Source organism: Danio rerio, chromosome 13, assembly GCF_049306965.1.
Source record: "Danio rerio strain Tuebingen ecotype United States chromosome 13, GRCz12tu, whole genome shotgun sequence".
NCBI classification, from domain to species: Eukaryota; Metazoa; Chordata; class Actinopteri; order Cypriniformes; family Danionidae; genus Danio; species Danio rerio.
Genome location: NC_133188.1, coordinates 20,518,149 through 20,544,186, shown reverse-complemented (window position 1 = coordinate 20,544,186; position 26,038 = coordinate 20,518,149). Strand labels below are relative to the sequence as shown.

Here is a 26,038-nt window from a genome sequence, read left to right as displayed (position 1 = left end):
TGGCCCACACGGAATCGGCTGATTTTTTTCCCCATCATTGAGTATTTATTTACTTGTGTAAATGTGTGTAAATTTATATTTATTCAGTTTTTATTTTTAGTAATTAATTTCAGTAATATTATTGATTAATATGAAAGTGTTCACTTGATTTTTTTATACTACAGTTTGTAAAGTAATATTTTCTGTTTTTTAGTAGATATATTATATGATAGACTTGCTTTGTTTAAAAAATACATTGATCTACATGGATATGCATTGCATATTAATAAATACAACTTAAAAAGCTGTTATTTTTATCTCATAAAAGAAGTTTTTATTTATGATACTCCCAAAATAATTCCGCATAAATCTGCAGATTTTTTACAAAATTCTCCGCATAAATATAAAAAAAATGTTCACAGATTCTGTCTGGCCCTACTTATAGGTGATTATAGCTGATGATTGAGGTTATCCATCATATTTAATAGTGATTCTGAAGAGTTGAGTTGAAGGACAAAGTAGTTTGATGTAATTTTGCAAAAAAAAAAAAAATAAATAAAAAAATCTGGATACTGGATACAGTGGATACATCAGACTCTTGTTGTTTTTATGAATCATCTATGCTAAACTATACCCTAAACCTTACCAGTAGAAAGAATAAAACCAAGGCTAAAATTAATCAAGTGGCAAAACTCTAAAAAAGGCTGGGTTATTTTAACCCTACGTTGGGTCAAAAATGGACAAACCCAATGCTGGGTTAAATTTTTTACTTAAATTTTAGTGGGTTTGTCCATTTTGACCTAACATTGGGCTAAAACAAACCAGCATATTTGAAACAACTATTCATTTTACATTCTTTTTACATAACTTTAAAAACTTTTATCAAATAATGTTTTACAGAGCTCATACTTGAGCCAACTACATCAAAAAGTGCAATGCCTTAAATGTGAGCTAAAGAATAAACTGACTAGATAAGGAAAAACCAACATTATAAATGCAGAAATGTAATGCAAACATATAGTACTGTACAAGAGTCATACAAAAATCAGACTATATTGGTTTATAATCTGCACCATAATTGTATTTTATGTGCAAAAGTCTGTTATGTACTGGGCTGAAGCCTTATTTCTGAGCCACATTAATGCCTGACCAGCTGATTGAAATCAAATAAAGTATGATTCAAATATGTGGGAAAAAAAATAAATATATATATATTTAAATCATATATTTACTCATAAGTAATATAGCTGTGATTATTGTTAAACCTTTAACATTACACTTTCATTGACAGCAATTGTAAAAAAATATATGCTCAAAACAGGGGAAAAGCACATCGGTGGACATGCACCCTAACATAGCCTGATGTTTATATCACGTCATCCAATATAGTTTTGCCTCTGGTATTATATAGTGTAACTTCAGAAACTAATTTGCACCGATACCATTTTACCAAGTACAGATTTGGCACCAGTAAACTGTTTCATTTTATTTTATTTTGGTTGAGTTTAATCTAAAATACTAAAACATTTAAAGGTAAAACTGCCATAAATAGATTTGTAAAACCAATATAGACTAAAACAAATAATAAAAATGTCATAAATGAATAAAAACATTTAAAAGGCACCTATTTTAACCTTTTTTTTAAAAGATTTAATATAAATCTTTTGTGTCTGTAGAATGTGTCTGTAAATTTTTAGCTCAAAATACCCATCAGATCATTTATTATACCTTTTTAAATCTGGAAAATTTGAGCTGTTATGGCATTGTAGCTGTTTTTGTTGCCGGTGCATTTAATGCAAATGAGCTGGTTCACTGTTCCCATGTGCGTGTCAGAGTCGTACGCTTTATGTAGATAAACAACATAGTGACAGACAAGAATGAAGCAGATTGTACTAAAGTAAGAACTTAATCAACGGTTATTTGTTATATTTGTGGAATTTATTTGATAATTGGAGTTAATTCAAGCCTTTCTGCAGCGATGAGTTACACACAATGTCTTTATAAAGTTTGCTCGTGTGCATGTGCGAGCGAACACACACACACATTTAGCTTAGCACTTTTTTGCACAGCGAATGTGACAGGATACACATTACTATATACTGTAGTATGGATATCTGTTATGTTAATGTACAAAATAAACCTGATTTTAAGTCCACAAACTGTCTTCTTTTATAATTGTACTGACATGCAGCTGTGGTGATGAATTATGTAGCGATTTTACTGTCTTTATTACAAACATGCACTGTTTTAAAAATGTTTTAAACTTGTGAAACTCCTTCATGATCACATTTAATGATGATTGATGATCATAGCGAGTTAAACAGATCTTTTAATCCCAGTTGCTTTGCCCAAATCCTGTCTTGTTAATATGATATATACGCATACGTTACATGTTGCTATGCATCATGTAAACATGTTAATATGCATCCGTCAATCAATTCGGTGGGCAGGGAAACTGCACTCCTATATCACGTTGTGGTGAGCGCCAAAATGGGAGGGATTTAGATCGTATTTTTATGTCAAGAAATTTTAAAAAGAGACTTATTGTTTTTATATCACTCCAATATGACAGTGGACACACAATGATGGCCCAATCCCAATTCTACCCCTTAGCCCTTCCCCTTACCCCTACCCCTTGTTTTGTGCGTGCACGCCAAGGGGTAGGGGTGTCCCAATTCTCTTTAGCTTGAAGGCGTAGGGCTAAGGGGAAGGGGTGAATAGCCCTTCCAACGAAAATTTTTCAGGACCACACTTGAAACCAAAGGGTAATAAAATTTCCCAGAATACACCTGCCACAAAGGCAGTATTGCTGAACCCAGAAGTAATGAGATCCACAAATTAGTATTTTTTGTCATTATTACGAATTTTTAAGACAAACAAACATGCGTTTTAATATATTAATAACCGCGTTTGTGTTTTACCGTCATGCTCAAAAAAAAAAAAAACACACACAAAAAAAAAATGCTACATTTGGCGATCTATAATCCCTATTAATGACTCCTGTACAGCAGTCCCACAACATTCAGATACTCGAATACCCTGTCAGTAATGTCTAGTGGCTGTCAATTGGTATTTTACAGTGTCTGCTATTATATTAATGTTGTTTTTGGTGTGTTTACATTGATGAATATGGCCACTATGTAAACACACAGTACAGTTACGATCTTATTGCCACATTAGATTGTTATGATAACATAATAAATGCCTTAAGTGATTTCTTGAAGATAAATGGCAATAAAAAACACAACGTTAAAAACTACAGCAGTCATGAACATCTGATCTCACATGAAGCATCAGATCGCGAGAACATATGGTGGCGTAGTGCTGTCCCAATTCTTAGGGGTAAATTTTGAAGCCCTTCCCCTTAACCCTCGGTTGTAATGGCCAAGGGGAAGGGGTAGGGGTACAAAAATAGAATTGGCATTTGGCCTAAACCTGCACACAGTTCTGTCCAAACAGCGCCGAAAAGATGATTTTCATCATAGGTGCCCTTTAAAATAAAACCAAAAGACTTATTTTATCATTAATAGTCGTAACAGAGTGCCAGTGATACTAAAATACCAAATCTATCCTGGCTAATCGTACATTGGTTATGTGTGACTTTTTCCAGTAGTAACTAATTTAAGATGCTTGATACAGCATGTAGGAGAAGTTACGAGCATGGAAAACAAACCCGTGTGTCTGCAGGCGAAGGAAATTAACTCAGTTTAATAAAATCCAGCTGAAATGGCACAACAGAAACTGAATTATTGGAGCGAAGGCTTGTTTACTGCATTACACATGACTGTCTTCCTTCCCAGGCATCTAATGTTGATGTTTCCCTCATGAATGGGCTCTCAGTGGATACGGGCACAGGAAAACAATGAGATTTCAGCAAACACAGCAATCTGCGAAAGGCTAAATATACCTGCGTACTGCCAACTAACTTTAAACTTTATCTCCCTGTGCTGTGGACAACCCCAGAATTATAAGCACAGGGCGTGACGAAAGGTCACTTCCAAAAGTCTGTGTATATGTTTGCGTGTAGGTGTTTGTAAATGAGCTTTCCTGGAAATACGCTCTCAAGATCAGAATGCGGGACACAAGAATGGGACTCAGAAACATGTGGTGTCCATTGGATATAGGCAATTATTGTTTCTGCTGTGTAACTACCCCCAAACTTCACAGAAAACAAAGCTACTCCAGGCAAACACACTTTAAACTTAATGGCAACAGTTAACTTGCAAATGTGCTTCCCTTAAGATGGATTGTTTTGATTTTGCAAGGTTGGTGCATATAATGTGCTTTGGTTTGAGCATGTCATTGGACCGGCGTCAACATGACAAACAGATAATCCAGTGAATGCAGAAACTGATTTCAAAATCAAGAATGCAGAATTTTACTTTTAAAACAAAAGAATGAAGTATTACGACATTAATTAAAGCCGATTTTAAAGAAACACTCCACTTTTACATGTCAATAGCAAAAATTTTATTATTTTACTTACCCCGTTGGCAGATTATTTATCTTATTTTAAGGAGAAAAAAAAAACTTTCATTTTCTAAAAGCAAGATAACCAGCGATTAATAATTATCAGATTTAAATTTTCCTCTTAATTCTGCTTGATTTTTCTTTAGTTACATTGTAGATGTTACAAGACTGACAAAAAAAATGTAAAGCTGCCAATTTCTATGCTACTATGGCTAGGAACTATTCTTTCATTCTGGTGTAATAATCATTGCTGCCGTACCATGGCTGCAGCAGGTGAAATTTAACCCAGCGCCTCAAATTTTAAAAACTATTGTGTAATTTTTTGGCTAGATGCTAATGGTCTAATGTGATTCAATGATTTATGCTAAGCTAAAACTGTTTTCACCAGACCCAAGGATCCACTGAACACCTTCACAAATGGTACACTCAACTGTTTAACTGTAGGGAGGATGTAAAATAAGCCTATTTTCAAAGAAAGTGTTTCTTTAAAGCAGTGGTGCCCAACCTCCAGGCCGCGGACCGGTCCTTGGATCAATTGGTACCCGGCTGCAGAAGAAATCATTAATTATTTACGTTTTGTTTATCATCTGAGTTTGAACAACCTTTTATTTTGAAAAATCTTTTATTTTGCAAAATGACTGTATTCTCTCGTTTACATGTTGGTTACTTGGGTGGCAAAATTTGACCCAAAATAAATGATTAAGAAACAGACGTCTTTGGAATGTTTTTTTGTGAAGGAAAAAGGCCCAGTGAAGGACCCAAAAACTGCCAAGGAATGGATGCGCAACCCATTTGTCAACAAATCAGTTGAATCCAGCATGTCTGTGCAAGAAAATGATCAACTACGGGAGATCACAAAGGACGGTGGCCACTCACATATTTCTTTTCTGTGAATGAGTTTGTTAGTTCCAATGGAGGCTTGTGTGCGTATATTGGGAGCGATGCGAGCAAGCGATGCGAGCAAGCGATGCGAGCAAGCGGTGCGATGCGGCCAAACCTTCCAGGTGACCACAGTTGAAAACATCATCAGAATTCTGCAAGTCACGCGACAAGAACTGACCGATCAGCTTCATATTTCGTATGGAATATACATATTTCGGTAGTCCAACTATATCAGACAACCTCAGAACAGCCAAACACTGCAGTGCTTTTCAAATTTTAAACTTATATCAGAGTTGGAGTAAAGTTTTGTTAACTTGTCACTCTCTGAGAAAATGGTTAATGGTTGTCTATCATTCTATGTACAAATGCCCCTCTCCCCAGCCACCTAAAATTGCTAATCGTGGACTGGTCCATGTTGAGAAAAAGGTTGGGGACCATTGGTTTAAAGGACTGAAAATGTGGAAAAATAACATTCAACACACTGAGGATCAAAAACAGGCTCATACAGTATCTCAGTCACACAATCTGCCCTAATTTCCCTGTATCTCTTCTTAGAGAATGTTCCAGTTTGTGAGGGGTGAAATCTAGCGGAAATACTGCAGCCCAAACACATTAGCGCCACAACACCTGTGTATTTATGGATCACGAGGTTCCACCTCAGTGCAGCATTGCTTCAAGAGAAACATTAGAAAAGCAGGAGATAAAAAAGTAAACAGTGGTACTGTCACAAGGTCTTCGGGAGCCTAAACTAGCTTTGCTCAGTTCCTGCGGTGAACTCTCTCCACCCTGTTTCCCTTCGACTACAGTGCTACACTGCTGAGAGATGCTTCCTCTAGTCTAGTGCCATGCTGACTTCAAAAGCACAATTTATGAACAGCGAGTGTTATATAAGCCCCGCAAAAACAATGCAGCTCTGGGAAACTGTTGGTAGCCAGGAATAGGTGATATCTTATTGTTTGCGATAAACTGATAAATATTCTCTGCACAATAAGAATCAGCTATCCCAAGTTAATAGTAATAACAACTTCAATCAAGAGTTAGTAGTGATGTTTAATATTTAAAAAAAACATTAGATCGTAGTCCAAATAAAACATCTCATAAAAGTATTCAGTGCTAACATTTTGAGAAGGTCATTAAAGGCTAGATAACTTTGAATGAACGTTTTATGAATATTAACAGACATAATAGACATAGTTCTCACCTATTCAATGTTTAGAGGACAACAATAATTAAGAAACACCTATATATTGTGTTTCTGTTACTAAAAATCCCAATGCAAGGAGATTATCTACAAATACTATATTTCTACTATATTTGTATACACTGGGCCGCCATGCTGCCCTATAGAGGAAAAAGGGAGAGGGGATGGAAGGGAGGATTCTTCAAGACAAAGATGACTACAAGTAAGATGCTTGGTTATTTATACTGAGTTAGGAATCATCTGATTGGTAGTTCTTACATTAGCTTGACTCGGGGCAAGCCATGTCAATCATAAGCACATGATCCTCTCGAAATTAGTTTATAAATAAACTTTACTTAAGACTTACAATTTAAGACTTTTTAAGGCCTACAGTTTTTTAAATTTAAGACCCCGCGGAGACCCTGCTCTCAGTAGATACACGTTAAATTATTGAGAAATACAGTTTTGTTCCTTGCCATTGTCGCCACTGGCTTGCTTGGTTCAGAACTTGTTGAGCTGCACATTGATGGATTTGCTCTTCAGTGTTTGGACTTTTAGCAGTGAAAATTAAACCACACTGAACTGAACTAAACTGAACTTCAACTCTGAAGCCGATTGGTCCGATGACCCAGTCTGTTGTGATTAGTTGACATTCTTCAGCATGAGACAGAGAGAAACGCCCACTCCGTTTATGAAATAGCACACAGAGTATGTGTGAGCCCAATGCAGGAATGCAATAAAACAATGCAGTGAAACATCAGCATACTACTCTACTCTTAACCCTAACCCCAAGTAATAACAGTGACATATTCAGTATTAATCCAGTATTACTTTTTAACATAGTTTTGGATGCCATATGTAAATAGTCTTATACAGATTTAACCTGAGAGATACAGTACAAGCACTGATCTATAATAGATAAGTGATTACAAGCCGCGCGGATCGATTACAAGTTACAACACACAAATAAATACTAAGTCTGCAAACTACAGAAAATGAGGCAACAATTTTAAATGCACTTAAAGTACATATTATGATCCGGAGGAAGAGGAAACATGGTCACTGGTTCAAGCCTTGGCTGGGTCAGTTGCCATTTCTGTGTGGAGTTTGCATGTTCTCCCCGTGTTGGCGTGGGTTAACTTCGGGTGCTCTGGTTTCCCCAATAGTCCAAAGACATGCGCTATAGGTGAATTTAATAAACTAAATTGTCCGTAGTGTATGTGTGCATGTCCTGGTCCACCAGGTTGGGGGTTGAGCGTTGGGCTAACAACCCACCTCGTAAAATAATTATTACAAAACACCAAAATGGTGAAGCTAAATATAAACTTTGATATAAATGGCTGTGGGAGTAAGTATGTAAATATAAAAAAGATAAAAATATCTGAAAAATGTATATTTTTAAATATCTCAGTGTAATTATTTTGTCTTCAACTGCAGCTAAGTACAGTACATATTGTCCATCCCTACCGGTCACCTGTGATGAAACGCTTTGTATATTTTTTTGTACTAAAGAACTTTATTTTGTCCCTTTTAAGCTCAAACAGTGATGCAGATCATCACGTAGCATACAAGGTGGTTTTACTTTGATAGTTGTGTTATATAACACACAATCAAAAAATATTTCAAAATGTAGCTTTCTTGTATTGTTGTGTGAACAATAATAATTTCCTTGTGCAAACAGGCAGAGGCCGAGTCTCTCAGCGGGACAACACTCTCACTTTTAGTAGCGCAGGGTGGAGGATTGAATACAACAATACAACCCTTCAGCTCTCAGCATGGACACCGCCATCAAACCCAGACGCTCAGGTCACAGGTCACACTGAACCAATGAGTTTCTGCTCTCACGGACCTGCTGTAGAGTTCACACTCCACTGTAACTGACAGTACCTACATGAAGTAAAAGGCAGCGGTTGCACGAGATACAGTAGAATTGATGTTTTCGGACAGTTGAAAAAACCCGAAGTAATCAAAATGTGTTTCACTGATCCACTAAGCTAAAACATTCATTCAAGCTTTTAGATGTTTACAAATCTTTTATCTCAAAAACATTACAAGACATTTTCTACTTCATCATTTTGCAAACATTGAGAGAACGATAGTTTTAAAGGGCACTTATGGTGAAAAATCTACTTTTCAAGCTATTTGGACAAACATATGTGTATAAATAGTGTATATACCATCATATTGGGGTGATATAAACACACCCAGTCCTTTTTTTTTCAATTTAACAACATAAAAACGGTGGACCAATTGGATCGGTTTTCAGACCGACCGCAACTTTACATAGGAGTGCAGTCCCCCCGCCCACCGAATTGATTGACAGCTGCGCGCATTAACATGTCCCGGTAGTCACGTGTATATGTCAACAAGACCAGACATACGCAAAGCAACCGGGAATAAAAGGTCTGTTCTGTTCGCTAGGATCAGCAATCATCATCAAATGTGATTAAGAGTAAGTTTCACATGTTTAAAGTGTTGTAAAACAGTGCGCAAGTGTAATGAAGTACAGCGATTTACTTCAGCTTTACTTCATCAGCACAGCTGCGTGTCAGAACAATTATTGTATAAAAGAAGACGCTTCAATCCTGGTTATTGGACGTTAAATTAGGTTTATTTTGTACAATAACATAACAGATATCCACACAGCAGTGGAGGTTAGCCTGTATCCTGTCACATTTGAGTGCAAAAACAGTGCAAAGCTAAGCACTGTGGGGGAAACCGGAGCACCCGGAGAAAACCCATGCAAATGCAGGGAGAACATGCAAACTCCACACAGAAACGCCAACTGAGCCGAGGCTCGAACCAGCAACCCTGCAACCTTCTTGCTGTGAGGCAGCAGCACTACCTACTGCGCCACTGCTTCACCCTGAAAAAATCTTCTCTCTGTTAAACAGAAATAATACAGGGGGGCTAATAATTCTGACTGTATATATTACAAATATAAAACTATATACATTTGTATTTTTGATCTGTTTTAACCATGTTTGTAATTAGTTTATTATATTTTATGCAGCTGCACTGCATTACAAAAACAATCCCAATAAATCTAAAATTACCCATTTTTTCCAAATAAAGATATTCAAGCCTTCTGGTAAAATTGTATTCATATTACAATATATTGTGAAAGATCAAAATATCCCAATGTCAGTTTTTTGGAGACCTGACCTGATATACCTCAAATATGAATATGTTAGCTTTCATGTGACATGATTCAAATTGAATTCAGATCCTTTAAGGAGATGATTCATCCATCCTGAATGGTAATCTCTCTTGGTATCTGACAACAACAGTTGCTAATGTGCAGTGGCTGATCAGTTTTTATAAATGCCTGAATGCACTTAACTTTTGAGTTGTGAAATATCAAAGTGACAATCAAAGAACTGCTTTTGTGAGAGAATAAGTGGCAACACTTTATTTTAATAGTCCATTTGAGTATTAGTAGACTGTCTGTGTAATATGTTGATACTGCTCCTTCAACAGACATTTAACTGACTATAAGAAACTTTGTAAGTACATGACAACTTACACTAACCCTAACCCTAACTTAACAGTCTACTTATAATCTAATGAGAATTAGTTGGCATGTAGATGCAATGTAACTTAAATTGAACAAATGGATCATCAAAATAAAGTGTGACCGAATAAGCAGTAAGTGCATCGTCCTCTTTTAGACGATAATGTCTTGCTCCAAAAATCTGACATGAGTAAACATGAAGACATCGGTTAAGATAGTTGGTCTTAGTCCATCAACCAGTGGCACTGAGATTACACATACAAAAACACACTAAGCCCGCAGTTTCCTGAACTAATTGTGGCCCAGACAGTGAATCATTGTGCTGCAGATGGGAATCATTTACTGGGAAGTGAAACAGAGATTGATCCGAAACGCCAATAACAAAATAAAGTTCAGGAATGATGTAAATGGTAAAAACACATAAAGGTGAAGACCACAGCTAGCAGGTTTTACATTATTTTCTTCTATACAAGCGTAGAAAACTATAAACGCATACAGGTTTATTAACTTGAAAACTTTAAATATGGTGACTATTTGGCATTATTGAATAACATTGTCTCTCTAAAACCAAACAAAAAGTGCTTCAGAGGTAATTATTGTGCTGGTGTTCTTTGGATAAGGGATTTATAAAGATAAACAAAAAAAAAATCAAGGAACTTTTTCCCTCTCTTCTTTTCTTTCTCCTATTACTAATTTGATAATTACTGTTGAGCTGACTATATTGTGTTGGATATAGGCTTGGGCGGTATCCAAATTTTTATACCATCAAACCTCCTCCCTATTCTACCTTGGTATCCGGTATGACCATTCATAATAAAAAAAAATAATTAATGACGTAAGGCTCAGACAGCATCACCAAACTGTTGGCTTGTGCCTAAACCATTTAGAAACTAAATACCGTATATGCGACCTTAGCTTTACGGTTACCTGTTTGTCTTGTTCGTATCAGAGATCTGCGCGGGACGCTCTCTCTCATTTACACGCACACACACACACACACACACACACACACACACACACGCACGCACACACGCACCCACGCACGCACACACACACACACACACACACACAAACACAGACAGAGAGACAAATTGACAGAGAGAAAGAGAGAGAGGGAGGGAGGGAGAGAGAGACGCTCTCTCTCTTTCATTCACACACACACACACACACACATAGAGAGAGAGCGACACACAGCACCATGCGCTCTCTCATTCACACACATACACACACACATACACACACACACACATAAACAGCATCCACGAGGATGCACACATGCTCACTCGCTGGTTTGGGAGCAATATTAGTAGACCGCGCGCCTGCTCCCTTTCAAATACACTAGAGTTACCGACCGCTCCGCTTTATTCGAAAATTTATTCACACACCGCAAGAAATTTGGTCGGATCCCCCAACTCCCGCCGTACAGCAGTGGGAATGCAGGCCTCTCGTCTCCCTTCTCGTGCGGTCAAAACTGAAAATACTGGCAAACTGCAGGTCACTTAGTGCGCGACTCGCCCTCTTACCTCACCTCTCTCTCTCCTCCACACTGTCCCGTGATGACAATCACGCACATACACATTTGTAGGCATTAAATAAATAATATTTATTATTAAATATTTGTCTCTTATTTAAGTGCATTGTTTTTTTAAGACGGTATTGAAACTGACACCGTTGCTATTTTTCCATCCCACGGCATACCATATTACCGTATTACTGACCAAGTCTATTTGGATATATAATTTTCTGTATAGTTTAGATATTTGTGTCATATGCAATGGTGGAAAGAGTACTGAAAAATCATACTCAAGTAAAACTACCATTACTTGCCTAAAATGTAGTGCAAGTATTATAAAAGTAAAAGTAGACATTTCAAAAGAACTCAAGAGTAGTGAGTAGTGTATTACGCTGTAGCCTAAAAAGCTGATGCATTCAAATGAAATTTGTAGATGTGAGTAAACGTAACATTCTGTATATCAAGTTAGAGATCCAGCGATCTAAGGAGTTGTGATCGCTGGTGATTGTGAAATCCATTAGCCTACATATTTAATTTCGTTTGTTAAGCGCAAAGATTTGTTTCAAAACTATTTCAGTTCTAATTTCCAGCAAACTAAAACATGAACAGTAATGTTCCCCCCGAAATGAGGCATGCAGGCAGAGGTTTTTATATTCATGTAACATTTTAATCCTTTAATTTTTTAATTTGTAAAGATATTTGTGTATTGCTTTACATCCTGTTAAGCAATGTGTAAGCGTTTGGACCTGCATAGGTGTATAACTAACACTCTCTATGCTGGACTTTAGAGCAGCTTTTAGTTAGTCAATTGAGCAGTAAGTTGGGTTTTTTTAAGCAATAGCCATGTTAATAAAGGCTTTTTTATCTTTTTACTTACTTTTCAAGTGCCTTGGACTTTTTATATACTTTTTTCACATTTTCTCTTTATTTTGTCAGAATTTAAATTGGGTTAAAAATGTGCTCCAGTACAAAATTAAATTAAAAGTAATTTTACATACGCAAAGAAATTGTTTACTAAAAAATACACATTAAACTGATTCTTATCTGTCCTTGTTAAAACCTACAAAAACATATTTTAAGAACTAAATGTAATAACAACTGTTAACATTATACTTAACAAACCCTGAAAAAGGTAGCATTATCCCCAAAAAAATTATACACATTGATGATAATGATGATAATTATAATAATAATAATAAAATCCTCAAAAGCAAACTTATCTTATTTGAATGATTTCTGAAAGATCCCAATTGAAGCTTAATGTAATGCAGTGATGAAGTATCATTTACGTAAAATGATTTGAAAAAGAAAACATTTGCTTTGAATTGAAAAAAAAAAAATCACAATATTCTTTTAAAACTCGTGATGTGCCCAATCTTATGAATGACAGTGCAAGTGTGTGATACCCTCATTTGTAAACTCACCCATAAAGGATCCGGTGCTGCAGATGAGACTGAAGAAGCAGCTCTCTGGAGGCAGTGTCCCGCATTTACTGCAGATCAGAACAGCAGAGTAGAGGTTAGAAGCTCACGGTTCACACCACATTAATAAACACACACACATACACACACATACACACACATAAACACACACATACAATCCAAAGCAAAACTCCCGAGGGATGAATTCCCATTGGCAGCTGACTAAAATAGGCCCGTCTGGGAGCTCGCTGGATTATTGGGGGGAAAGAGAGACTGAGGTAGAAGAGGGCTTGAGGGCCCTTAGCCTTTCTTACACAGCTGTTACCATGTATGTGAAATGACAAAAGATAAGCAAAGATAGGGCCTCCAAGTAAGAAAGATTGTGCAAGCATCTCTCCATGAAAGGAAATCTTCAGGTGATCTTCACTGAAGAGCGTTTCAGCTTTGTATAACATGTCACTGTGGTATGAAGCTGTTAAAAAGGGAGGTGCGACTGTAAAGATATGGTTTAAACAAAGTTTATTTGCAGCCAATCAGCCAAAGACTGCAGCGCATTTTTGATTCTTACTGAGCATTAAACTGATTGTTCAGCCAAAAAAATAAAATTCTTAATTGAAAATGTTGTGGATCTCAACAGTTTTTTTTACCATTTTGGATTAAACTGAGGGAGCCAATAATTCAATAATTTATTTTAAAGGTCCCATGAAATCAAAATAAAGTTTTTTAGATGTTAGTAGTATCAGTATTGTTAGTTTTTAAGATATCTATAAGCTGGTGTGCTCCAACATAGTGACAAAATTTGCGTTTAGAAGATATAAAACTCATATCAGCATGTGAAGCCTGTAATTTTAAATAAGTTTCATTAGCGTCACCTCATACTTGTAGTTTCTCATTAAATCATAACCAATTAAATGCTCTCTAGCATCTGACATGCCCCACCCCCTTCAAGACGCTTCACATTTGCTTTTCATTTGACTCGAGTGAGAGTGGTTGAGCTCAACCAATCTCACTGGCAGAGCTGTGATAAAACAAACACTATTGTTTTTTGTTGCTGTTGTTGTTTTAAAAGTGGAGGAGCTACGGCCCACCCTCTCTTTGTGTTTTGGTTGAGATTACGTCAAACATTAAATAAAAATGCATATTTCAAAGCAATGCACAGGATATTTAAGGTCCCATTAACACTAATACGTTTTAGTTTTAAAACACATACGTTTTTCTATGGTTACACCTTTGCTAACCCGGTGTTTTGAAGCCCCAAAAATGGAGCATTTTGAAAACACTGAAGAGGCCATTTTGGTTTTAAAAACAATGAGACATCTGAAAACTGAGGCAGACAAAATGGCTGCAAACATTGGATATTGTTTGATATGGAAAACAAAATCCAAAGAAGACCTCGGGTAAATCTTCAAAGGGAACAGTGTACTTTATAACAGTATTCACATCACCCTTCAGGCTATGTTGTTTCACTATATTAACAATAAAATGAAAACATTTTGATATTAACAACTTAACAGACACCAAAAATGTTGAGGCATTGTGTAGCTACATACACTGTATTTATATGACTTCCATCTTCACTGTCCGCATATTTATAGCAAAACGGAGCCTATAACATAACTGCCTCCTTTCACTTTTAGTGAAAAATATAAAACACACCCTGTCTCTTTTGCTGAATATCAGTTTTAATAATCAATAATGGGCATAATAAGAGTATAACGTACAATACGTTTATAGGAAATAAAGATAGAATTAAAGTTAGATAGAATTAGATAAATTACATATCACATTTAACAACTACAGTGAGATGAGATCCAGATTCTTGATGAAATGTCACCTGGGAAGGTGTGCTCAATGCACCCACTGACTGCCTGGAGCTCAGACGTGTGCCTATGCTGCAGCTCATGCCAGAGAGTGTTTGGTCATGTGATGTGCATTTTTAGCGGTTTAGTGTGGACAGAGATCTTTATAGTACCGGTAGATGAAACTCCAGTGTGGACGTGGATTGTTTTCGTTCTGAAACAGTTTTAATACTAAAGCGTATTGCAAATGGTGCCTCAGAGACAGTCACTTGCTTCATTTCTAAATGAATCAGCTGTTTTGAATGAATTGTCTGAATGAACGAACGACTGAATGAATGAATGAATAAATTAATGAATGAATGAACGAACAAACGAATGAACAAACGAATGAATGAATGAATTAATTAATGAACGAATGAATGGACGAATAAATTTATGAATGCATGAATGAATAAATGAATGAATGAATGAATGAATGAATGAATGAACGAACGAACAAATGAATGAATTAATGAATGAACGAACGAACTAATGAATGAACAAATAAATGAATAAACAAATGAATGAATAAATGAATGAATGAATGAATGAATGAATAAATGAATGAATGAATGAATGAATGAATGAATGAATGAATGAATGAATGAATGAATGAATGATTCATTATGACTTGCTTTGGTGTCGAATTTATAAATCCAAGTGGTCTACCAGCATAAAAACACGCTCAGCAAAGTATTGTTTATAATTGTTTTGAAATATGCCAAAAATGCTAGATTTATTGTAGATATTGCAAAATTTTGCCTTTAAAAAGGATTTTTAAAAAGATTCATTATATTCATGTGCTTTTTACAAGAATTTCAAAACAGGGTTATTCTCATGAACTAAAACAAAAAGTATAAAACTAAAACAATTCCAACCCAGACTCATTCTGATTATGTACCCCTATATACATATCTGGAGAATGCAAAATATGTCCCAGGAGCTACTTTTTTTGTAGTTTTTGTCGAATTTACCAGAGGCCGCTGTGTACTTTTTTTTTTTTTCGTGATTGCTATTCACGTCTGCTGTTCACATGTAAATCCACCAGAGGCCTCTGTTGACTGACTGACTGACTGACTGACCAACCGACCGGTCCCTTCACCCTCCCCCTTCCCTAAACTCAACCGCAGGGTTTTAAAAAGCAATCCAGAAAAAGAAAAGGCCCCTGATTTTTATCACATTTTAAAATTCTCACTCTGTAATTTACTTGTTCATTTTATTTTTTGGCTTCTGTTTTAGTCTTACCTGCTTTCTGGAACCGTTCTTTACCTGACTCAAACCCTTTCGTCTCAGTCAACTACCCTCTGTATCTCAAGTCCACCAACATACATGTCAAGCTACCGGACAAACTGGTAAAGGCAGAAAAGCCATCCACATGCAGTTAAGAGGTCAGCTTGTAAACGTGAAAAGTTACGGCGTCATAGCTCATTTTAAAGTTGAAATGCAGCCCTATGTAGCTTTGGCTACATAATTTGCGATCTCCAGAAACGTATATACGGGCTACATTTTCAGAATGAATCTAAGTTGAACAACTCATTCACTCATTTTCCTTCAGCTTAGTCCCTTTATTCATTACGGGTCACCACAGTGGAATGAAGTGCAAATGTATCTAGCATATGTTCACAGGAGATGCCCTTCCACAACCAAGTACTGGGAAACATCCATACACATCCATTTGGGACTTGAACTAGTGACAGTCTTGCAGTGAGACAACAGTGCTAACTACAAAGCCACTATGTCACCCACTAAAAAAATTTGTAAGTAAATAAAATATGACATTGACACTATAAAAAACATGCATGAAGAATAAAAAAATAATTGTGTAACAAAAAGGAACATTTAATGCCAAACCCAAAGCCATGTTCTCCTGAAAAGCCTTCATTTCTAAAAACTCCCTGAAGCAAACTCAACTGCCCTAAACCATATTGTGAGTCTCTGCCAAATGAGCCTCGACTGGATTACATGTAGCTATTCCTTCTATAAATACATCACTGAGGTGTTGAGCTCTATAATGATAAGCTAGAAATGTGTACGCCATTCCAAGATTGTGTGAGTGCGCAATTTTTTAACCTTTCACCCACTTCAGAGCACCTCTAAGAGCTGTAGACTATGGTGGGTAGCAGTCAAAATAAACCCATGCACACGCACACGCACGCACACACACACACACACACACACACACACACACACACACACACACACACACACACACACACTCTCTGCTGGTAGTGAAAATGCAGATTACAGACACACCCAAAGGCAAACATAAATAAGACTTAACTTATAACTTGAGCTCACACACTCCATAAAGCACACAGCTCTGAAGGCAATGGAGACAGACGCTCTATTGAGCAGCTCAGGTCAAAGATCTTGTAAATTATTCCACGTTCTGCAGTTTTGCACTTTGATGATGAAACACAGTCAAATTAGAAAACAATGTGTTTGAGGACAAAACTACAACCACAATTCTGAAAATGTGAGGAACATTTTGTAAAATGCAAGGCAGTGCTTCCCACAGGTTTGAAATATACTTTTGGTGGTAGCTGGGATGAAACACACCATTTACCCACAGCACATAAATAGTTAACTATATGCGATAAACAAAACAATAAAATTTTTAAGAATTATTTATTTATTATGACACTGTTATGCACTAGAATGTAGTTGTAGTTGTTTTAAACTCGAATCAGCAGTTTATTTATGAAAATAGTGAGTCTTTGGTGATGAGCCTAAGCTTATGCGGACTCTGACCCCTAGCTTGTCAGCGGTATCTTCGTCATCACCTCCCCCGCCGAGAGCAGCTTTACATCAACCAGTGCATCATGGATGTACCACTGAGTTGCATCTATCCATTGTAGTTAAAACATGATATTTAATACATTTTATGCAAATCTAATGAACAGTTTTTGGTCTTATAAATCTATTATCTGTTTTCAGGTGTATTATTTTGTCAGTGTTATTTTATGTTTTATAATTGTCTTTAAATATGTTACCATGTTGTACAAGGTTTGTCTTTGTTTACCAAAATGCTTAACATTGTATTTATTTCTTATTGTGTACATCTTGTCCTTTATACTTGTATAATGTCCATTGCCATTTATTAAATCTGATAATCAAAGACACGAGTCTGTGTATAGTAACCCATTACACTTCACATTTATGGTGATTTATGTTTTTTTACATTTTCTTAAATCAAATGTATAGATTTATAATATCAATATAATATTAATTATAAGGCAATGCTTTATATAATTAAATCATTTTATTGTTAATGTACAGTGAAACCGATTAATTCATGATGAGGTAAGTGACGTTATAAAGTACACTGCCATTCCATTTGAACAAGTACCTGACTTGTGTCCTCGGTAATTCGACCTTTTAAGTCTGAACTTACAAGATGCAAGTCCGAACATTGCGTAATTAATATTGAGAATCAGCCTATAGAATACACAAGACATGTCACTCGTATACTTTTGAATGGGGAAAAGTGTAACTGTCAATATGGCGAATGAAGCCCCGCCTTCTAGTACAGGAGCCAATCGTTATAGAATGACGATACTCCGGGGGAGAGGCTCGAACCAGACGTGAGTTTCTGCAGATTTTAGTGTGATATGATCATTCAGAATTGAATCTAAATAGACAGTTGTCGTAATATGTAATGTAATCGTAATCTTGGAAAATTTAAGTTTCCTCATTCAAACAGAATGCTTGTGTATACGGCCTGAGAGGCATTTCAAAGATGCCCACCAAGTGAAATGACTTGCCTTAAAGGGACTTTGACTGTAATTAATGTAATCAAGTACTTCTATTGTAGTTGAAGACAAAAAAATAAAATTGTAATTAACATATTGTATCACAAAATGTATTTAAAACAGATATTTAAAAGATGACTATACATTGCGTTGTTATACATTGTTATTATATTGGATATGATAACAATGAATAATAAAAATACTGTTGTACATGATCTCGTCACTTGTTCGGAATTTATTAAATTCAAAAGTAAAAAATGCAGTACTGTCATACTGTAAATTTAAAATGTGATAAAGGCCGTTTTACCACAAAAAAAAAAAAAAAAAAGTTGCGGTAAAGCCGACTTTCCACTGCACACAACAAACGACAAGCGACAGATTGGAAGTCATTCATTTACAATAGTGAGTCCGGGAGCTGAGTGGAGTTATGATCATCTTGGTATTCGGAAAATTTGGATCTGATTTGAGCTGCGGATACGTTGAAATATTTGCACGTGCACGTGAGATGAGAAACAGTAGTTTTTTTCTGTATTTTTTGTTTTTCTTTTCATAAATGAGTAATAAAAAATATTTTTTTTTTATGTTGTCTCCACATTCCCTCCAAAATTTTTAGTGGTGTATGACTTTCTAGTATTCATTCATTCAATCATGGTGAACGCACAGAGAAAAAAGGCTTTTGCACTCCTTTATTTCGGACACTGCAAGAACTGCAAATGTCGTGAGCAGTGGAGAGGCTTAAAGCTAGATTTATACTTTTGCCTGGCGCCGCATCGAGCACCTCCTCTGACTGTGCGTTTACCTTAAGAAACGAACGAGGCTTTTTTACTTGTTACGTTCGCCGTTGTGATATTCTTAAAACCAACAGTGGGCGGTCAAAAAAAAATAGACAGTAAAGTTAACAAATAAACTGAGAAGTAAAAAGTTTCCGGAACTACGTCATATCATTAATAACATTCTAGATTTTTAAACTAATAATTTTTATTATTTTTAAAAATTATTTTAAAGATTATAAGGATTTTTATTACCATTCAAGCTTTTGTTCATATCTCGGACAGTTCTACCTATTAAAGTTTGTTAAAATATTAATGACAACAGAACATGGGTTGCTTTGAAATATATTTTTTATTGTGGCAAGAATATAAACAAAAAAGGTCCACTAAAAAATACAGATTTATTTTTTTTTTTAGATTTAGCCCGCTAAATTAACACATTACTGTCTGGCTGGTTTCTGTCATCTACTTATGCTAAAATGGCAATAATAGGAACTAGGAACGCCAGCTGAAATCATGTTGCACGTTGCAATCGTGAAATGCATGTTGCACCCAAAGCGAACCTCAGAAAACACATCGATGATGTCACATTCGCCGCGCACACTCAAGCGAACTAGTGGACGCGTCAAGTATAAACCAGGTTTCACTTTTTACTGTTAATAAATCGCAGTAGGGCCCTGCTACTGTAAAACACATTTACAGGTAAGATACTGTAAAGGGGCAGTTGTGATAAATTGCTGGCAGCAAGTGCTGCCAGTAAGTTACCACAAAAATACTATATAATGTCTAACAGTGTACATTACTATATATTGTATAACTAAATGTTATATAGTTGAAGTCAAAAATTATTAGCTCCCCCTAAATTTTTATTTCTTTTTTAAATATTTCCCAAATTATGTTTAACAAAGCAAAGAAATTTTTGCAGTATGTCTGATAATGTTTTTTTCTTCTGTAGAAAGTCTTATTTGTTTTATTTTTCAATAATAGCTTTAAGCTATATTTTTCGATAGTCTACAGAAAAAACTTTATACAATAACTTGCCTAAGTACCCTATCCTGCCTAGTTAACCTAATGAACCTAGTTAAGCCTTTAAATGACACTTTAAGCTGTATAGAAGTATCTTAAAAATATCTAGTAAAATATGATGTGCTGTCATCATGGCAAAGATAAAATAAATCAGTTATTAGAAATGAGTTATTAAAACTATTATGTTTAGAAATGTGTTGAAAAAAATCTTCTCTTCGTTAAATAGAAATTGGGGAAAAAAATAAACAGGGCGTTAATACCTCTGACTTCAGATGTATACTGTCCACCCAAGGCACAACACCTTAACACTTTCTGATTTTGACTGTAATTTAATGCATGCACCTTTTGTAAAGCTGCTTTGGAACAATAACTAATGTGGATAGTGCTATACAAATAAACTTGATTGAATTGAATTAAATAGTAGTTGGAGTTTTTATTAGGTAGGACTAGGAATGTAGAATAAGATCATGCAGAATATGTATTTTACAAGTACTAATAAGCATACAACATCTTTATAACAGGCAGTTAATAACACAGTAGTTAATAGTGAAAATTGGTACCTAAATAATTAGTAAGTTACAGCAAATTCTTAAAATACCAAAGTTTTTGAATTGTCATTACCTTATGAGAGGGACGTTGTCCAGAGTACAGCACAAGGTTGGTCCTCTCTGCATTACCAGATCCTCCTCACATGACTGGTTATACATCCTATAAACAAACAAACACAGACACTGCCATGTATAAATACATAAACACATACAGCATAAAGTTATAACAGAGACAAAGTGAGTCTTGCAGGTTTGTGGATGTTTAAGTTTGACTTCTTGCTCAATAATAATAGATAACAATCAACTAGACCAGACCTCTGAACTGGATGACTAGATTTAAGGCCCCTTCACACAAAGAAAGATATTCATTTATTAATTCATTCATTCATTTTCCTCCGCTTTTCCAGAGCCGGGTCTCAGGGTCAGCAGTCTTAGGAAAAAAACCCAGACTTTCCTTTCCCCAGACACTTCTTCCAGCTTCTCGGGGAAGATACCCAGGCGTTCCCAGGCCAGTCGAGAGACATAGTCCCTCCAGCGTGTCCTCCGTCCTCCCTAAGGCCTCCTTCCGGTGGAACATGCCTGGAACACCTCCCTAGGTAGGTGTCCAGGAGGCATCCGAAATAGATGCCCAAGCCACCTCAGCTGACTTTTCTACTCTGAGCTCCTTCTGGGTGACAGAGCTCCTCACCCTATGAGGGTGCGCCCTGCCACCCTGCAAAGGAAACTCATTTAGGCTGCTTGTATCCGAGATCTTGTGCTTTAGGTCATGACCCAAAGCTCATGACCATAGGTGAGAGTAGAAATTTATATTGACCGGTAAATCGTCAGCTTTGCCTGCAGGCTCAGCTCCTTCTTTACCACAATGGACCGATACATCGACCACATTACTGCTGCTGCTGCACCAATCCACCACCACAAAGAAAGATAACTATGAAAAAATATATAACCATGATGGTCCCACTTATATTTTAAAGAACATTCTCACTATTAACAAATCATTAACTATGTCTTATCTTTATAAACGCATAATTTGCTGCATATTAATTGGTATAAAGGTGTTGTTTTTGTTTTGGCATTACGATATTTGTTAAGATTAAAGACAAGGAAAAAGATCATGCAGAAAATGTACTTTAATAATGCTAATAAGCAGGTAAAAGCCATTAGTTATTGACAGTTAGAATTGGACCCTATACTAAAGTGTTACCACAGTAGCTACAATAGCATGTATACCATTTTAAATGTTCAAGAAGGAAAGATTCTTTTTTTCATTTATTAATTTAGACAATTAGCTCAATGTTAGTGTTCCTCTTTTTTCATTGTAGTTGTGATTTGGAGTCTGCTATTCTTTTAAATTTAGAGGAATTTTAAATCCACGTCTTTGACAATAAAGTTATTAACCTTGGTAGAAGTTTGCAAAATAAGTTGTTAATAATGTTTTAACAATGTGCGAGCTAACTTTAGCATAAATGTCAATCATAGATCATCATTAGACTGATACTATGGGTTATCTGTTATATTAATTACATTGTTTCTCATGTGGACGTCTGGACAAGTTAAATCTCTATAGCTTCTCGCATGCGTTCAGATGAGGATAATTTCATGATGGAAGTCTTAGTTTGTAATCCCACGTCTCACATGATCATTCATGTGCTCAGTCAGATGTTAGTGTTTATACGTGGGATCCTCAAAAATGGCCTGTAAGATCCACTTTTCTGCAGTTTAGCTCTAACCCTGATCAAGCTCATAGATTTACATGATTAATACTGTTAAAAAGTGTTAACACTGTTACTGTTTAAAGCTAATACTGTAAACATTTTAGACGCAATACTGTCTTTTTTTGTCTCGTTTTGTCAGAAAAAAGTTCTAAACAAATCCAGAGCAGAATATTTGTGCATTTCAGAGCAAGACTGCGATGTTGAATGTCTTATAGAATCTGTTTTTTTAAAGGAGTGGTCCACTACATATTTACACTTTAGTTGATGTGTAATGTAGCTGTGTGAATATAAACAAAATCTCTGAAAGATGCTCAAAGTTCAATACAAAGGGAGATGTTGGCTTTTACAGTGCAAAGCCTACAGGAAACAAAGTTTAAGGAGTACAAAAAAGCAAAGAGCATAGAATCATCAAGAGGCCGCACTCTGTTGCTATTTGGTAAACAGCCACTAGATGCCGCTAGTGTCGAGCAGCGACCATTATGGAATGAAAATTCCAATAGAACAGCACTGATAACTAACATTAAACAGAATGAACTAAAATTTTGAATTAAATACAAGTTAAGATATTATATATTTATCCACCCCCATTGAAAAGCAACATTTAAAACAATATCTCAATGAAAAGAAAACAATTTCCAAAATACTGACAAGACTAAGTTTAATATATCTGTTTAACTTATAAAAGTTAAGGTAACAAAATAACTTAAATTACAATTTTTTAAAAGTTTTACTTAAATTAGGGTGATGCAAAAATGAGTATTAAACATATCTTTTCTATTCTTCAATTATGACCCCTCTTTTAGAGTTGCTCAAAGAGATACTCAACGTGATGTCTCTTCAGAATTCCCCATTTGTGTTTAAGTGGAATCAGATTAGGAGACATATTTATAATAATATCACCATAGATGTGTATGTGTGTGTATATATGATGAATTTATGTGTCAGAATTCAATCACATTGGACAAAGTAGCTTTTGACATAAAAATTTATTATTATAAAAATAAAAAAAATACTATATACAATTATAACATAATACAGCAAAAAAAGTGTACTGTCAGACTATCAACATCCCATTTTGAAAGTCATGTTAATTTAATTGACCGTGGCACAAAGTAGCGCAGGATAAAATGTAACAGAGTTTTAAGGTGTTTGCTCAGGGTTAATCATGGCATGCTTTCGGAGTTTTCACCACTGTGTGGGCAGACGTTTTCCTGCCAATTATTGAAAAAGTTCAGCGAAATTTGGATGAGAAACACAGGTGAAACTATTTTTGCAGCATAAAAGTATTTTTTATTATGGTCAATATTATTTTATTTAAAAAAAAATCTGTAGAAGTATGCTAGTGAAATTTTATATTGTTGTGATCATTGTCTTCTAGGCTAAAATATAAAACAATTTTGAAAGATGTAAAAAAAAACACCACACCAATTAAACCAACAAAATAATTTTAAAATTTTAAGTATAATGTTGAGAACTTTTAAATAAAATGATTTTTAATAGAATTTTTTTTAAACACAAAAAAATATTATTTTTTATTTTAATAATTAAAAAATGTATATATTTTATTGCTATAATACTGCAAATAAATGCATAATGGATAATAATACAAATAAATTCAAATGTGTTTACCCAATAAATAAATAAGCATGCTGTGCAATGTAGAATAAAAAATAAATTGAGCAAGGTACTGAGAAAATTTAGCTACTATTTAAAGTAAACAAAATTTAAATTAATTGTGTGAAATCTGCCTTTATAAACATGTGTTACAACTAACTCTCGTTCTGTTACAACTTGCGACATTGTTGTGGGGTAAATAGTCAAATTTTTACTGCACAGAAATCATAGGTCCAGCGATCATACTTTCAGTGCTCATTTGTAGGCTTGTGTTTTGTAGGTAAAAAACAAATAGTCTGACTAACCCGATTACTTTAGTTATTATTTGACTAAAACCAGAAAGTTACTTTGTGCCCCACTTTCCCCTATATCAGCTGCTTGCCATCACGACAACAATAAGATCCAATGGATGGACAATCGCTTTTGATCCAAAATGGCGGAATCCCGAGGCTGTTGCTTGGCGCTGCTGTTGCAATGGAACATTCTTTTCAGAGTCGACACTTGGTGATTCTAAGCTCTTTGCCATGAGCATACACCCCGCACAGCAAAATGGCGTGGCCAGAGGCGCTGCAATACTATAATGTAGCAGAGAAAGCTAATAGAGCTTTTCTACAGAGCTTGTTCTTTTTCTGTGTTTGGGCTTCTAAAGGACACAACACAAAGACAGAAGTGGTTACAGTTTTATTTTAATTATGTTCCAGATAATTATTTAAAAATATATAGCTAGCATTTGACAAAGGACAGCTTTCAGAATCTCTCGTAGTTCAGTGCTGAATTCGACTAAAATCTCCTCCAACCGACAAAGCTGTGGATTGTGAGCCACAACCTGTAAGTATTTTTATTTGTTGAAATTGATCTATTACATGCAGAGTTACTAACATTAACTGTATGTTGTAGGAGGACATAAACAAGTATGTAAACAATGGGAAGTTTACGTATTGTTTCAGTGCAAAAGAGCATGCTTAAAAGCGTGTGATGTTTTTTGTGGTGCCGTGGAACCGATCCACAAATCACAGAACATTATGTGTATCTGACCAATCAGAGTCCTTGGTGTGAACTGGCCTTATATCTCAGAAAGGTGCTTTTGACAGCCTCCATAACTTCAATTCATACTCCACCATGCAGAACTCCGGGCAAACATAATGTGGCTACACTTCATTACTAAAGCAAACACACCCCGCACTACAGCGCTAACACTCCTCCTACCAAGGGGAAAAAAACAGAAGAAAGACCACTGTTGTTTCCAGAGTGTAAAAATTACACAGGAATGCAAAGCACTCAGAAAAGGTAAAAGCAGCCTGTGGGTTCTGTTTCATTAAACACACTGAATTTGATCTTGTTTGCTCAGCCTCAGCTCCACTATGCGCAGTTAGAAAAGAAATGCTTTATTTGCTCTACACATGAAAGATAGTTATTTTTCTGTGAATTTCTGAGACAGTTTATTCCACATATATATGATGAGACAGACTCACACACTGATGCCATTATTCCTGCTTTAATAAATAAGGCACAGTGTGGTTCCTCCCCAAAGCCAGACAGCAGTGCTAACATTTAAGATAGACACTTCACAGACACCGTCATATGCTAATGTTTGACTAAAAGCTCTCTTGGTATGAAGAACAATTTAACCTGCGATTAGCAATGAAAACAAGTGGGCTTCAGGTCTTCTTGAAGCAAATAAAGTTAATAAGAGCAGATCTGGACACTCGTTTAGCATCTCATTTGAAATGCATCCCTCATTAGAGCAGATTACGGAAGAAAAAGTGAAGGTACAGAGCCAGAAGGTCTCCCCCTCTCTCTGTTGCTTGTTCTAATC

General features: G+C 35.7%; 1 protein-coding gene across 10 annotated transcripts in view; it reads right to left on the bottom strand.

Annotated features, from left to right (window-relative positions):
* zgc:154058 overlaps positions 1 to 26,038 on the bottom strand; it is an 82,741-nt gene that overhangs the window by 44,598 nt on the left and 12,105 nt on the right. For 8 of the 10 annotated variants that reach the window (XR_012388709.1, XR_012388708.1, XM_073920015.1 and 5 more), the window contains 2 exon segments: positions 20,967 to 21,053; positions 12,963 to 13,030 (listed from right to left, as the gene is read on the bottom strand). Coding sequence is in view for 8 of the 10 variants with exons in the window: in XM_073920015.1 (XP_073776116.1) it covers positions 12,963 to 13,030; positions 20,967 to 21,053 (155 nt within the window). In the remaining 2 variants the exon portion in view is untranslated. 10 annotated transcript variants of the gene reach the window in all.